At 55.7% G+C, this 13,823-nt stretch overlaps 1 protein-coding gene across 4 annotated transcripts in view; it reads left to right on the plus strand.

The window, feature by feature from the left end:
* Positions 1 to 13,823, plus strand: part of SRCIN1 (SRC kinase signaling inhibitor 1) — a 71,709-nt gene that overhangs the window by 27,542 nt on the left and 30,344 nt on the right. For 3 of the 4 annotated variants that reach the window (XM_066263796.1, XM_066263799.1, XM_066263797.1), the window contains exons 2-4: positions 330 to 631; positions 3,737 to 3,835; positions 10,652 to 10,675. In XM_066263796.1, the coding sequence (XP_066119893.1) occupies positions 330 to 631; positions 3,737 to 3,835; positions 10,652 to 10,675 (425 nt within the window). The remainder of the gene's footprint in view (positions 1 to 329; positions 632 to 3,736; positions 3,836 to 10,651; positions 10,676 to 13,823) is intronic. The other variant, XM_066263800.1, reaches the window with a different exon arrangement.

Consider the following 13,823-nt stretch of genomic DNA (forward strand, 5'->3'; position numbering starts at 1 on the left):
AAAGGTGTCCAGGACCCCAGCTTCCAAACCCTCTTTGGCCTCAAAGGACAGCTCCTCACCTGCAGCTATCCCTCTGAACCCGCCCACAGAACAGGAAGGCGGACCCCGCCCTCGCTCTCCACACTTCTTGACACCATATTACTCTCCACGCCAGCCCCGTCTCCTCCTCTTGTCCTCGAGGTGGAGGTAGGCAGCACCTGCCTCCCCAGGCCCCTCTCTGCAGTTCCCAGTCCCCGCCCCTCCCCTCCCCGCAGTGACACGGGTTGGGGCTGGGCAGCCCCAGGCCGGGCGCACAGTGACCCCGCCGTGTCCCCTCTCCCCTCTCACAGATCCGGAGCGGAGCAGCCCCCCCATGCTGTCTGCGGACGATGCCGAGTACCCGCGGGAGTACCGGACCCTGGGGGGCGGGGGCAGCGGGGGCGGCGGGGGCCGGCGCTTCTCCAACGTGGGGCTGGTGCACACATCCGAGCGCCGGCACACGGTGATCGCAGCCCAGAGCCTGGAGGCGCTCAGCGGGCTCCAGAAGGCGGACGCCGACCGCAAGCGCGATGCCTTCATGGACCACCTGAAGAGCAAGTACCCCCAGCACGCCCTGGCCCTTCGAGGTCAGCAGGACAGGATGCGGGAGCAGGTGAGTGGGGTCTGGCTGCAGGCTGGGGCAGCCGATAGAGGGGGTGGGCCTGTGGGCGGGGAGTCTGACCTCGTGCTCCCTGCCCCAGGCTCATCCGATGATTGTGAGAGGCGGTTGGAGCAGTGAGGGAAGAACAGAAGAGTCGGGCAGTTGCCCCTGTTGGCCTTTTCTGGAGCCTGGGGAGGAGGGATGGGGGCCGGCCCAGCCTCCAGCCATCTACTTGCAGTCCTGGAATTTGGAGCGCGGGATTGGGCAGAGTCCAGTCTCTGAGCCAGGCTGTTGGGCTGGGTAGAGGGGCAGGAAGATGTGCCTTGGAGGCCAAGGGAGCAGTGGGGTGGAAGAGGGGACACGTTGGGGACTGACTGTTCTGAACCTGAGTGTCCATTCAGTGGCAGAGTTGAGACACTTGGGGGTCGGCATCTCTGTGATATGGCCCTGGGGGAGCCTCAGTACACTGGATCTGATGTGCCCCAGCCCTTGCAAGAGCCCCCCACCCCAATCCTTTCCCCAAGACTCTGTAACTTTGAGCTACTGGCCATCTCTCTCTGTGCCTTGGTTTCTCTCCCACCACCAGTAAGGCTTAGGGAAGAGTTGGGGCTCCTGCCTCTGGTCCAGGGCCTGTCCTGTCCCCTTCTATACTGGAGAGCGGAGATGCTTCCCTTGCCAACCTCTCCCAGATCCCTGGGTTCCCGGATGCATCTCTCCATCCAAGTATGACCTTCTTGTCTGTAGGAGAGTTTTTTCCTGGGACTAGCCTTCTGCTTATGGTCCCACGTTGGTGAGGTTCTCTGATGGCTCCTGAGACTCAGGCGTTGTCCACTCTGGAAGAAGGGACCCGGGGGCACATCCTATCAGCATCCTTTCAGTTGAGGCTCGGGCTCTCAGTCCCTGCTCCCATGCCTGTCTTGCTCTGTCCCTTCTTTCAAGGTACTGCTGGCTAGGGAAGGGGAAGAGTGTCCTTACCCCATACTCACTGCAGGGAATAACCAGGTACCTTTCCTGCCCCCTGATGTCACCTCCAGTTCCGTCTGGCTTTTGCCTTAGCCTCGCTCCAGAGTTCCCTTAGGATCCGAGTTCTAGTTGGAATAAGGGAGAGCTACAGATGGAGATATGACTCCCACTCTCAGGGATTTCCCCCTTTGTGGGTTCCCTCTGTTTGCTCTGGCTTGGGAGGAGGGAGCATGGGCATCTGGCATCTGGATGGGGTTAAAGGATGGTTAAATCTGAATATGAGGGGCACAGTCAGTGAGGCAAGGTTTGGGGGAGGGTATATCAGGTGGGCAGGCCTGGCCAAGAAAAGCTTCCTGGAAGAGGAGGTACCTAAACTAGGTTTGGAAGGATGAAAAAGGACTGATGAAGCATCAAGAAAGAGAATGTTGTTCTAGAAGGTGTTGGGAAGGGGACGGGAGCATCGACTTGAGCATAGTTGGTTTGCGGGCTGGTGCAGAGGTCCACGTGGCTGGTGAAGAAGGCTCAGGGTGGGGGGATATGTGGGCAGACTGGAAATGTGGGGTCACATGTGGTGGCTAGAAGGGCTGTGATTGTTTTTCATGGTAAAGAGGAGGGGCAGAAGGGGAGCTAGAGGCAGGAAAAGGAGAGGAAGAAGAAAGTGTGTCATGGAGGACAAGGGGAAAAGCATGGGAGGTTGGAGGAAGGACTGAACAAGGCTTGTTTGCTGTCTAGATCTAGGAGGCAAAGACAGAAACGTGGGTGACACTGATGTTGGTGCCTTGGGGAGAAATGAGAGTTGGGAGGGAAGATTGGGGGGGCAGGAAAAAGAAGAAGAGTCTGAGGAGTGGTAGGGTATTCATGGGATGTCCACTAAGTACTATCTGTACAGTTCAGGACTCTGACGGGACCACAGCTTCAGGAGAAGGGTCGAGCATAATCAATCAGAATGGAAGTGGGAGCCGGAGCATAGCGTGGCCACCAAGGCAGAATGGAGTCAAGAGGGGAGAGGGCTCATGACAGTTGGAGGAGGGGGACTGGGAACAGGTCTGCATCTGAGAGAGCAGAGGAAGGCCCAGCAGAAGGGTTCCCTGTACTTCAGAAGTTAGGAGGGGTGGGGAGAGAAACAACCATTGTGATAGGCCGGGATCTGTGGGTCCAGAGGACTGAGAACTCATTTCTTGAGGTGCTATGAGGTAATGGCTGGTTTCAGAGGGGACTGAAGGGGATGAAGGAACAGGACCCTTGGTGGCAGACCTGTCTGGGGGGGTTTGGCCAGGAAAAGGTGAAGACAGCCCGGTATTGGGTACAAGGGGCACCAGGCCTGTGAGAGAAGATGTGGGCATGTTTAAGGGCCTCATCCGTGTCTATCACGTTCTTTGGTATCAAGTAGGTACTCAGTAAATACTTAGTAAATGAATCAAAGCACAGCCACTCACTCAAATGCATTTCTTTATTCATCAGCTCATTCATTCCCTTCCTTAGAGCATAAGTGGGTAAGACCTACAGCCGATTCACTAGATTTGCTCGCCATGGAGTGCTCAGTGTCTGAGCCCAGAGCTGGCTCAGTAAACATTTGCGGAATGAATGAAGATGAGTGAAGCTGAAGATGCTGGGCAGGAGAGGGGAGAGAGGGCCGTGGGGGAAGTCCTGGAGGAAGCAGAGGAGATGGGCTTTGAGCCTTAGGTGTAGTGTGGCCCGGAGGAGAGGAAGAGTTGTTTGCTCTGTGATGGTTGGGAAGACAGGGGCACTGGGGAGAGGGGAACCTGGGGCAAGGACCCTGCTGACGGTTCTCATCTCTGTGGGATAGCAAGGGACCTCTCAGTGAGGAGGGAAAGAAGAGCTGGAGGATGGGAGAAGAGGGGAGCTCCCTGGCAGAGGGCACAAGGAGGTGGTCAAGAAATGAAGAAAAAGACCTTAAGAGTATCCAATGGAGAAACTTCTGCCCTGGGCTCAGGAAGCCCCAAGGCTGACAGGAGAGAAACATGCAGAAACAGACCAAGGGCTCTAGTTACAGACCCAGCCTCTCTAAGGAGATAGGCAGTGTTGCAGGGTCCCTTCCTGGTGGGAAAGAATGCCCCTTCCTGCCTGTCCCAGCCCTCCAGCGGCTCTTGCCCGCTCCCCCTAATGGGGTGTCCCCCCGCTTCGCACACACAGGTTGGCGGCTGGACCGTGGACCCTGTGTGCCTTCTCAGCTCCCTCTGCTCCCACCTCCATGGCGACTCCGCCCCCTCCGGGGCTGGCCAGCCGGCCCAGGTGAGTCACCCACCTCCACCCCAACCCCAAACTCATGGCGGAGTTTGGCTTTGGGGAGGAATTTTCTTGGAGGGGGGAATATCCAGGAGTTTTATTTTGCATCCCTTTCTCTTAGGTAGAAGTCTCTCATTTTCAAGAGAGTCTCATGCCCAGTATTCTCCCCCTGATTGATAAATCCTACCACTTCCTTCCCAAACCTGTGGCAAGGTTTGGCTTTGGGAAAGGAATTTTTTGAGAGGGAATACTCAGATTTTGGGGAAAAAAAATTTTTTTATGTTCTTTTTTCCTTCAAACAGGAGTCCCTTCCCCACCCTCACCTCATTGGTTTTCAGGAGTCTTTTATGCCCTGAACTTAATTCCCACACCACTGAACATCATCGCATTCCCCTGTCCTCACCCCACCCTTCCGTCTCCGAGCAGAACCAGCCTTCCCTGATGCCCTACCATCAGGAGTTCTTTAGGATGTCTCTCTCCTAGCCTTCTTGCTATGTTCAAGGCTTAGTTTCAAAATTTTAAGAAGACATTGGCACCTGGCCATTTGTTCTGAAGTTGTTTCTTGCTTCCCCACCAAGCCTCAGTTTCCCTGATGAGAAGATAAATCTTGTCTTAGACAGGGGCACACTTAGACAGGGCTAGCATATTACATTGGGAGCAAATTAGGCATCTGAGGTCCAAATGGATGGGAGGGGTCAGGGAGTCAGAGTTGCAAGGAGGCAGGGCAGCCCCTAGCGGGCTGGATTTGATGTTTAGCTTTAGGAGGCAGAGGAGGTGTAGAGGCAGAGGAGCCCATGGGTGGCGTCGGTGCCAGTTTCACTTCCTCACACACCTGGCTCCTCTTGGGAAGGGGCCGCAAGTCTTGGCTTTAAGAATTAGAAATAAAAATGTGACAGCCTAAGGAAGGACAAGACTCTGAGCACCTTTTTTTTTTTTTTTAAGTATTTTTTAATTTTTTGGGAGAGAGGAAGGGAGAAAGGGAGAGAGAGATACGGAAACATCTATCTGTTCCTGCATACACCCTAACTGGAGAGAATAAACCTGCAACCTTTCGCAAATGGGGACGATGCTCTAACCAACCGAGCGACTGGGCCAGGGCAGAGCACTGATGTTTTAGCTGAGAGAACTCAAGTTTAGCAACAGATTGGTATGGCTTGGCATCACTCATAAGGCATTCAGCCCACTTCCTTTTCAGGCAGTCTGCCCCATCTTGATGGGACTTCAGGGAACAAAGATGTGTCTGCCCCCAAGACTGGATGGCAAGTGGGACAGACTTGTCCTGAGTGGCCAAGGGCACATGAAGCCAAAATAGGTCTGGGGCAGGAACAGTGACGAGCCAGAGGACAGGTACCCTGTGCCGGGGGCACGCAGAGGCCTCCCTAGATGGAGTGTCCTGGGGTTAGATATGATTGGGGTGACAAAGAGGTGGGAGGCTGGACTTGGGGAGCACAGCTGTCCTGAGACAAGGGTTTGTAGGCCTGCCCACTTCTGCTCTGATGAAAGAGGAGAGCTTTAAGGGACCCTTGCCCCAGAACCTTGGAATTTGAGCAAAGTGGCTGTGCCCAAGATTTTGTCATCACTTGATACTTCGTGCTTATCAAACACTTTCCCTTCCCCATGGCTGAATCTGAGGCTCCTCCTTTGTAAAATGCAGGACCAGAGACGTTCAGCAAATGCCAGAGTCACACAGCAGAGCAGGATCAGAAGCCATCAAGGAAACAGGCGTCCTGGGCCTCCCAGACGTGACTGGGAATTGAGTCATGGCAGAACTATCAGGGCAATGGGGCACTGCGGACTGGTGGGGAGAGGCTGTGAACCCACAGGGTGGCGGTCAGGAGGCAGGACACTCTCCTCCCCAGACCTTTGGGGGTGGGGACCTGGAGAGGACCCTGGGAGAGGAACAGAGGTTGGATTCCCAACCGCAGCCCCTCCCCCACTTCCACTAGGCTGTCTAACCTCCCTCCCTCCTTCTGCAACCCGAGTCCTGGGCGGAGGGCCGGAGTATCGGGTGACCGCGGCGACGCAGCCACTAGCCTGGGCCGCTCCTCCGCGGGGCTGCGCCCGCGGGGCCGCGCCGGGGGAGGGGGCCGCAGAGAGGATGTGCACGGCCGCGCGCCGCGCCGCGCCAGGTGGAGTCGTGGTTACCGAGGCGACCGGGGCCCGGGCCCGCTCGGCGGCGGCGGCGGCGGCGGCTCTCGCATTGCAGCAAAGGGCACCGGCAGCGGCGGCGGCAGCTGCGGAGGTGGCCGGGGGAGGGGAGAGGCTGGGCGGGTGGGAGTAGGGGCCGCCCTCCCTCCCCCGCCCAACGCGGGACCTGGGGCTGAGGGCCCCGCACTTACACCTGTGGCCTCAGGTAAGGGGGAGCGGTGCGGCTGCAGGGGTTGGGGTCGCCGCCTCGGGCTCTGCTGGGAGCGGGGGATACGGAGATAGGGGGCTACTCTGCGGCATCGAGGGTACGTCCGGGGGTGGGGGTGCGCAGGCTGGTGCGGTTCCGGATCTCTGAGAAACGCCCCCTTCCCTCCCCCACCGCGTTCGCAGCCTTCCGGGTGGGCCGAGCCCCCACCTCAATGGGCGGTGGGCGCCCCTTCCCCCAACCTGGGAAAGTCGTGACCTTCTCGGGGTGCGTCCTCACCCCCGGCGCAGTGCAGGTACTTCGGGCTCCCTCCCACCCACCCCCACTGCGTTGGGATGGGGCAGGAGGTGAGTGTCAAGGGGCATACCTGGGGAAGGGTCGTGCAAGTGCGTTGCTGGGGGAGGTGGCGCCCTCGGGGCGCCTTACGTAGCCCCAGCCTAGGGGTACGGGTGTTTACGTGGACGCGTGTTCACACGAGTTGAGAGGTGGGTGTGTGCGCCGTTGAACGAGGAGCCGGGGGATTAAGGGGGGGGGGTTGAGACCACTGGTTGTCCGCCCTTCCTGGAGGATGCGTCTAGAGGCTCGAGGTCAAGGAGTCCCACAGTCACCTAGGGTACAGGAGACTTCTTCCTGCCCTGGGGAGGGGCAAGACCTCAGCTGTCTGGCCGGGCTTAGGCGCCCAGGGGGCGCAACCCCGCCCTCTCAGGGAACAGCCGTGAGAAGGGACCAGCTGCCAGGGAAGGAAGAATCCCACTGAGGGCCCCTGGGGTGGGAGAGGGAGGGAGTTAACTCCGCAGCCCTCAGAGGGAAAAAGCTATGTCCACTTCTCTCAGGGGAGTTTGCGGACTCCCTGGCCTTCCTTCTTTGGGTCTTGGAGCAGCCCTTCCCCCATTTCCGAAAGCCTTGTCCCTAGAGAGTGGCTGGAAGTGGATGGAGGGCTTCCATCATATCCTGTTAGAACACCTGATATTTTACCTGGCCCTGTAAGATTCTTCCCTGGGCGGCAGGGTCTCTCCTACTCAATCCTTTATTTTGCCTTCTCACTGTCTACTGGGAAGGGGAGACCCCTCCCTGACTAGAGGGAGGAAGACAGCTCTGCCTGGTATGGGAGGTTTTGGGTTGGACTGGGGAGCCAGACCTCTTCTGGGCCCTTCCTGTCCTCTGCCCTCCTTCCAGGGGGGGTTTAGTGTTGGGATATCCCCACGGAAAGGACCCAGAAGGCTGAGCAGTACTGGGTGCCAGGAGGCGGAGGGAGTGGGACCAGATGAGAGTATCGAGAGACATTGCCCTCCTCCCTTGGGCTGGTCCCATTTTCTTGGCATTGATTAATGGTTAGATATCTGTTGAGAGCCTACTATATGCCAGGCACTGTGATGGGCATGGCAGGGGGATCAGACAACCGGGAAAAGGGTGAGGAGGTAAAGGGTGCTAGAGGTTGGATGGGGAGAGCCCCCTTTGTTGAACAGGGGAGAAGGCCTCTGTCACCCAAGGATGTCCCACAGGGTTAACATCCTGGAAAGAGAGACAGGGGATGGACGGCATCCCCAAGGACCTCTCCTGGGTTTCCCCCCTCCAAGGACACTGAGTTGCCAGGAGACTCTCATTCCTGGTGGGACCGACGTGAAAGAGGATCATTATTTCCACTTTCCAGAGAGGAGGGTGGGCAGGCTCCACTCAGTGTGCTCCACAGGCCAGAGCCCAGAGTTCCAGGTCTCTGACTGCAGCCTCACTCCAAGTTTGCTAAGCACATACAAAGCAGCTCTTCCATCTTTCCCCTCTAGTGGGGTTTGGGCTGGCCTTTCCCGTGGCACTGATGCCACTCAGTTCTTTCCCCTGGCCTCAGCTTGTAAGTGTGTGCATGGGCTCAGCGTGGGGCCTGCATATTGCAGGTCTGCCTGTCCATGGATGTTCCCAGCCTTGGGACCCCGAGGCAGGTCCATGTTGAGGGCACAGCCAGTGTGGCTGTACACAGGTCCCATCCCTGTCTCCCTCCCAGAGGCATGAGGTGGGCCCCAGCCATCTGCACATACTGAATTGGATGTGTTCACATGGGGGGGGGGACTTGATGAGGGTGGGGCATCTTCTGCCTCTTTTGAATCGAAAGTGCAGCTACCTGACACATGATGTCTGGGACATCATAGGCATGGGACAATGGCTGAGGTGGCCAGAGGCACCTGACCTAGCTAGTGCAGGGAAGGAGGGATGAGGCTTTCTCTTTGTATGTGTGTGTGTATGGCTTGGTGTGTTTCTGCATCTGGTGTGTGTTTGTGTACATACATGTGAATATCCATGGCGCTGTGTGTTTCTCTGACTCTGGGAGACATTGGGGCTATGAGCGATGCCAGTACCTCTGTGTTTGGGACTGGAGTGGCGCGTGTGGCAGTGTGTGAGCACATCAGAGTCCTGTGGGGGGGGGGTGCGTGTTTGTGTATGAGTAGGGGTGGTCTGCATATGAAGATCTTTGTCTCTGTGTTTGTTTGCTTCTGGGGTTGTTTCTGTCTATGGAGGGCTTCTGTCCAAGAAGCCTTTGGGGCTTTGTTTTGTCCTTTTGGGGTGTGTTTTGTTGTTCTGGGTGTGCTTGTGTTGCTGTCCTTATCAAGGATGTTTAACAGTCTGTTCATGGGCACAGCATGGGACCTGTGTGCTGTGGGGTGCTGTAGGTGGCCTGTGTGTACCCAGGGTAATGATGGTGGTGGCTGAGGGACAGCAGCTGTCTCTGCAGAGCCTTCCATCACCACTGGGGCTGCAGACATGACTCTCATCATAAACCTTCCCGTCCCTCTGCCTGGCTATGCCTGTCCTCCACGTGCCCAGTCCCTTTGCTACCCTTGTTTCCCAAGGCCACAGGCAGCTGTGACAAGAGCCCCTTCCCCTCCCTCCCCTCAGCACCTGTGGGCATCCCCTGGCACCCATGGGGGTGGCATGTGTCCATGGATTGTTCCAGGCACTGGCTAGGGCACAGACTTTGCTATCTCCTCCCCCCGCCTACCATGTTACTATTTTTTGCATCTCTGGGAGCCAGTGCCAGAGGGAGAGCTGGGGATTGTGGCTCAGATGGGGATAAATGGTAGTAGCCCTGGAGAGTGAACCTCTGCATCCCAGCACTAGCGGGCATCACCCGCACTCTAAAGGTCTGGCTCAGGGAAAGCCTCCATCCAGCAGAGCCCCTCCACTCAGCCCCTGTCCAGCTCCTCTTTGTCATTAAAGCATGCTGCTGGCCCAGGATGTCTTGATGTTGTATTCTTCTCCCATTGGGGGCCCTCAGTGTCCCTGTCCTCTGCCAGTGGCTCTGAGGCTTGGAGAATCTTGTTTGCTGGTGCCAGGCACCCCAGGGCCAGGCCATCTGCTGCCTCTTGTCTTCCTGCTGAGGCTGGCACTGATCAGCAGGGTGCCCTCAGCTTTGCCAAGAACCAGCCAGGCCCCCGGGCCATTCCTTTCTGTCCTTAGCAATCTGAAAGGGCCTTCTGGCCTCCAGGGAAGGCAGGGTGACTCTAGGTTATTGTGAGTGAGGGGGATTTTGAGCCCCTCCCATTCTAGGGGTGCAAGGAGCCTTCCTCTCATCTGTCCAGCCCCAGGGTGTTGCCCATGCTCCCAGTCTCCCCAACTCCCTCTGTTGCCCATGACTCCCATCCATTGACCAGTGCTTAAGGTGACTGGCATCTGTCTACCTTTCTCTATAGTACAGGTCTGTCATGTTAACAGGCCTCCCTGCCCTGGCCTGGGTGCCAGGCCTCCCTTTCTACTACCTGCCCCATCAACCCTCCTGGGATCCAGTTCTGACCTCACTGTGCTTCACTTAGATGCTTTCTGTTCATCCAATCTGTTAAATTCACATAATTTGACTTTGCATTTAAGCCCACTCAGCTGGCCCCAGCCCCCTTTTTGCAGTCTAATCTACTATTTTCCCAGGCCCTGCACCCCAAAAAACTGGACAATTGAGTATTCTTTCACCACGCTCTCCGCTTGCCTGCCCCAGGGCACTTGCCCGCACCATCCCCTCTGCTCAGCACGCCCACCCAACCGGAGCTGCTCATTGTTCAAGACTTATCTTAAATGCCACCTCTTCTAGGAAGTTGTCCCTGCCCTGCCACAGTCGGATGCCCTTTCTCTGACCGTGCGGCTCCGATTCATCTCTGCCAGGGTCTCTTGGGTTCCCTAGATCATGGTCATCATCGGCGCCTTTTTTCCACCTGTAACTCTGAGGACAGTTACTGTGACTAGAATGTATAGCTTGTAAATATCTGGAACGGTTCTCCCCACCCCCACCAGCAGGCCTGGAGCCTGCTCGGGGCCATCTGGGTCTCAGTAGAGAATGGGATCTACCACGCATAGCTGCCTTCCTGCTCCTAGGAGGGTGGAGGGCCCATGTCCCAGGGCTGAGTGCTGAGCTCCAAAGGTCTCTAACCCACCCCTGCCCCTATTCTCCTCTCCCAACCCCTCATAACCATCTCTTCTCTTATTTCCATCAGCAGCCAAACTACTGGAGTTTCAAGGTCAGTGTGTGGTGCTTCTGCTCCCATGACAACTGCATGTGCTCTCCCGCCCTGCCCCTCCCTGCACAAGCTTTGCACAGGTGTGGGCGGAGGGCTTTGGGGCTGTAGGCTGTGGCTGCCGCTTTGAGAGAGTCTGGGTTCTCCTGCCGCGGGCTTGTGGATCCAGCGTGGGAGTTCGGGCTACCCCTGCAGGGGCACTGTGTTGGGGATACTCAGGCTTTCCCAGGCCATGACTGTTGGCTCTGAGGCAGGGGCTTGGACCCCATAATCTTGGTGAGGGCCCTATTCTCTGAACTCAGATACTGGAACTTCATCTTCCAGGGAGGCCTTGTGACTATGGTGGGTTCACCATCCTGTTCTTTCCACTTTGGGGAGCTGGTCAGTGCTGGGCAAGAGACTCACAGCCCAGCACACCTAAACTTGTTGCCTATGTGGAGGGCTAAGCTCAGGGGTGGTTGCCATCCTGCCTCCGCCGGAGTCTGGACTCTATAGCTGAGGAACTGTCTGCCCCTCCAAGGGCATCCTGTGGACCCCTGGGGTGCCTCCTCCATCTTTCCTGGCATGCAGGCCCAGAGCTTAAACAAGTTAAACTGCTGCTTGTGTCCTGGAGTCTCAAGTCCGTGCATCATGCTGGGGTGGGAGGTGTCCATCCCAGACTCCCCAAGTGTCATTTTGCTCCAAGCATCTTGTTTGCATGCATTCTCCCAGAGAGAAGATGTCCTTGAATCAGAGACTCATGACATCAGGCATAGCCTTTCTGCAGGAGGCAGTAAAGTATAGTGGTTTAACCCAAGAGCCAGATGACCTGGCAGTGAATTACAGTCTGCTGCTAACTAGCTAGGTGACTTGAAGCAAGTTACATAATGCCCTGGGCCTTGGTTTCTCCTCTGTAAAATGGCACAGAGTCTGCATCGAGGCACTGTTGTGAGGAGAGAACAAGATACTGCTATCCCAAGCACAGTGCCTAGCCCACAGGGAGCCCTACATGGTGGCTTACCTCATTCACTATTATATAGAATCACTGATGCTGACTTGATTCCCAAATCCGAATCGCCTTGGGAACTTGTCAAAAATTTTGCATGCCCCCAGGGATTCTGATTCAGTCAAGGTGAGGTCCTGGAAAGTGTTTTTTAAAGCTCGCAAATGATTCTGCCCCAGCTTGTGGGGTGTTTGGGAACCTCAGATCCTAGTCTGACGGTCCCCACTCAAGGTTCCCTCTGCCTGATCGCAGACCAGGACTCGTGGGCTCCCTGGAACACCTCCAGGGACAGGTGCGCGCTGCTTCCCGCGGCAGCCCCTGTCCTACCTTTGGGAAGCTCTGCTTGAATTCCTGTTTTGTTTTCTCGCCATCTCCTTCCTAGTCGGGAAATCCTTCTGAATGTTTCCCTTTCCTCTGCCCTGTTGTCTCCCCCATGGAAGGAGAGAAATGCAAACAGGCTTTCTCTCTCCTCAAGGGGGTTTTCTACAAAGGCTGTGAGACTAGAAGGTACCCATGGAGCCAGGATGGAGATAGGAACTGGTGGGGCAGGGAATGTGGGCATCTCTTCCTCGAGGCTCCCCGGGCAGGGTCCTGCCTTTTCAGGAGTCAGCAGTCCCTAGATCCCTGCCCCTCTTCCTTCTGGCCCCTCGTCCATCTTCTTACTGGCACCTTCCTTGTGCCCCCAAAACACTGTGGTCACCCCCTGCGCTCCATTCCTGCCAGCTGCTCGTTCTGCCTGAACTCTGTAGCCCCTCACCCACACCAAATGGGCAAACACTGACCTTCCAGTTGCCTGGCAACCCCATGACCACCAGACCAGACCTGGTTCCCCACACTGCCTTGCGGCTGAGGTGAGAGAGAAGGGCACAGGCTGACATTGGTGGTCAGCCTAGATCTGAGCTGTAGGGTCCAAAGTCTGGGCACAGGAATCTGTCCCCCCACCCCTACCCCGTTCCTACACTGCCTTCCTCCTCCCCAGACCCATGTCCACCTACTGGTCAAAGCATTGTACTTGAGGCTGGATACCCCAAAGATCCCCCTATCTGTCCTTCTACATCCCTGAGCCCTTGAGGCCACTTTGGGGACAGCTGGGCACATTGCCCATCAGAGGAAGATGCTGTCTCTTTTCAAGAATATTAATCCGATTGCAACATTAAATTAAGTTAATACGAAGATGGAGATTAATTAGGGGTTAATCAGGATTTGAAGAAGAAGAGGACTGGGGAGGAGAATAAATTATTCCTTTTTAGAGGTACTTATTGGTTGTTTTTTTTTTAAATTATAAAATGGATATATTCTGATTGTGCAACATTCACCCAGCAGAAAAATGTATAAAGTAAAAGAGAGTGCTCGCTTTGGCAGCACGTATACTAAAATCGTGAATGGTACAGAGATTAGCTTGGCCTCTGTGCAAGGGTGTTACGCAAACTGGTGGAAAAGAGAAAGCTGTCTCAACCCTGAGATAACCAATGTTAATGGCTTTGAGTGCTTTGTTGTTTAAAATAGGCAATTTATTTTATAGAAAAATAGAATTGTGCAACATGATTTTTTTCCTGATAATATATGTATATAATGTACATAGCACATATTGCCGCAGATCTGACACATGATCTTACTCCCTTAAATAAATGGGTTTCTGACAACAAGCAGGTTTGAAGGGAGAGGCCGGGGCAGAATGGCAGGAGCTATGGGTTGAGTGACAGCCTTATCCTTCAGCCAAAAGGAGACTCTTCAAGTGCAGTAGAAATCAGGGTGACTCTGTCCCCACTGAGAGAGTAATCAATTTGTTCCTGGAGTAGGGAATGGTCCACTGGGTGACACTCTTCTCTAGCCCCAGCCAGATGTTACCCTCAACTGTAGCTTTGGGACAAAAAGCTGCTATGCCTGATTCCGAGGGAGGTGTTTCCGGAAGGCTAGCTGCTGTGTGGCAGCTCCTGCTTTGCAGAAAGGTGCTAAGGCCTAGCACTTCTGCCAGGAGTGCATGTGGATCACACCAGGCTTAGCATGTGCACTGCATGTAATAGACAAGTCATCTGTTTGACACTGGGGTCCAGCTGGCTTTTGGGGGTGTTGGGATGGTTTTTCCAGTAACTCAAAGTCAAGGACATTGTGCCCAGCTCTGTGAGGGCCTATATACCCACCCTCCCCAAGAGGTGGGATCCTGGCGTC

Source organism: Saccopteryx bilineata, chromosome 2, assembly GCF_036850765.1.
Source record: "Saccopteryx bilineata isolate mSacBil1 chromosome 2, mSacBil1_pri_phased_curated, whole genome shotgun sequence".
Lineage (NCBI taxonomy): Eukaryota > Metazoa > Chordata > Mammalia > Chiroptera > Emballonuridae > Saccopteryx > Saccopteryx bilineata.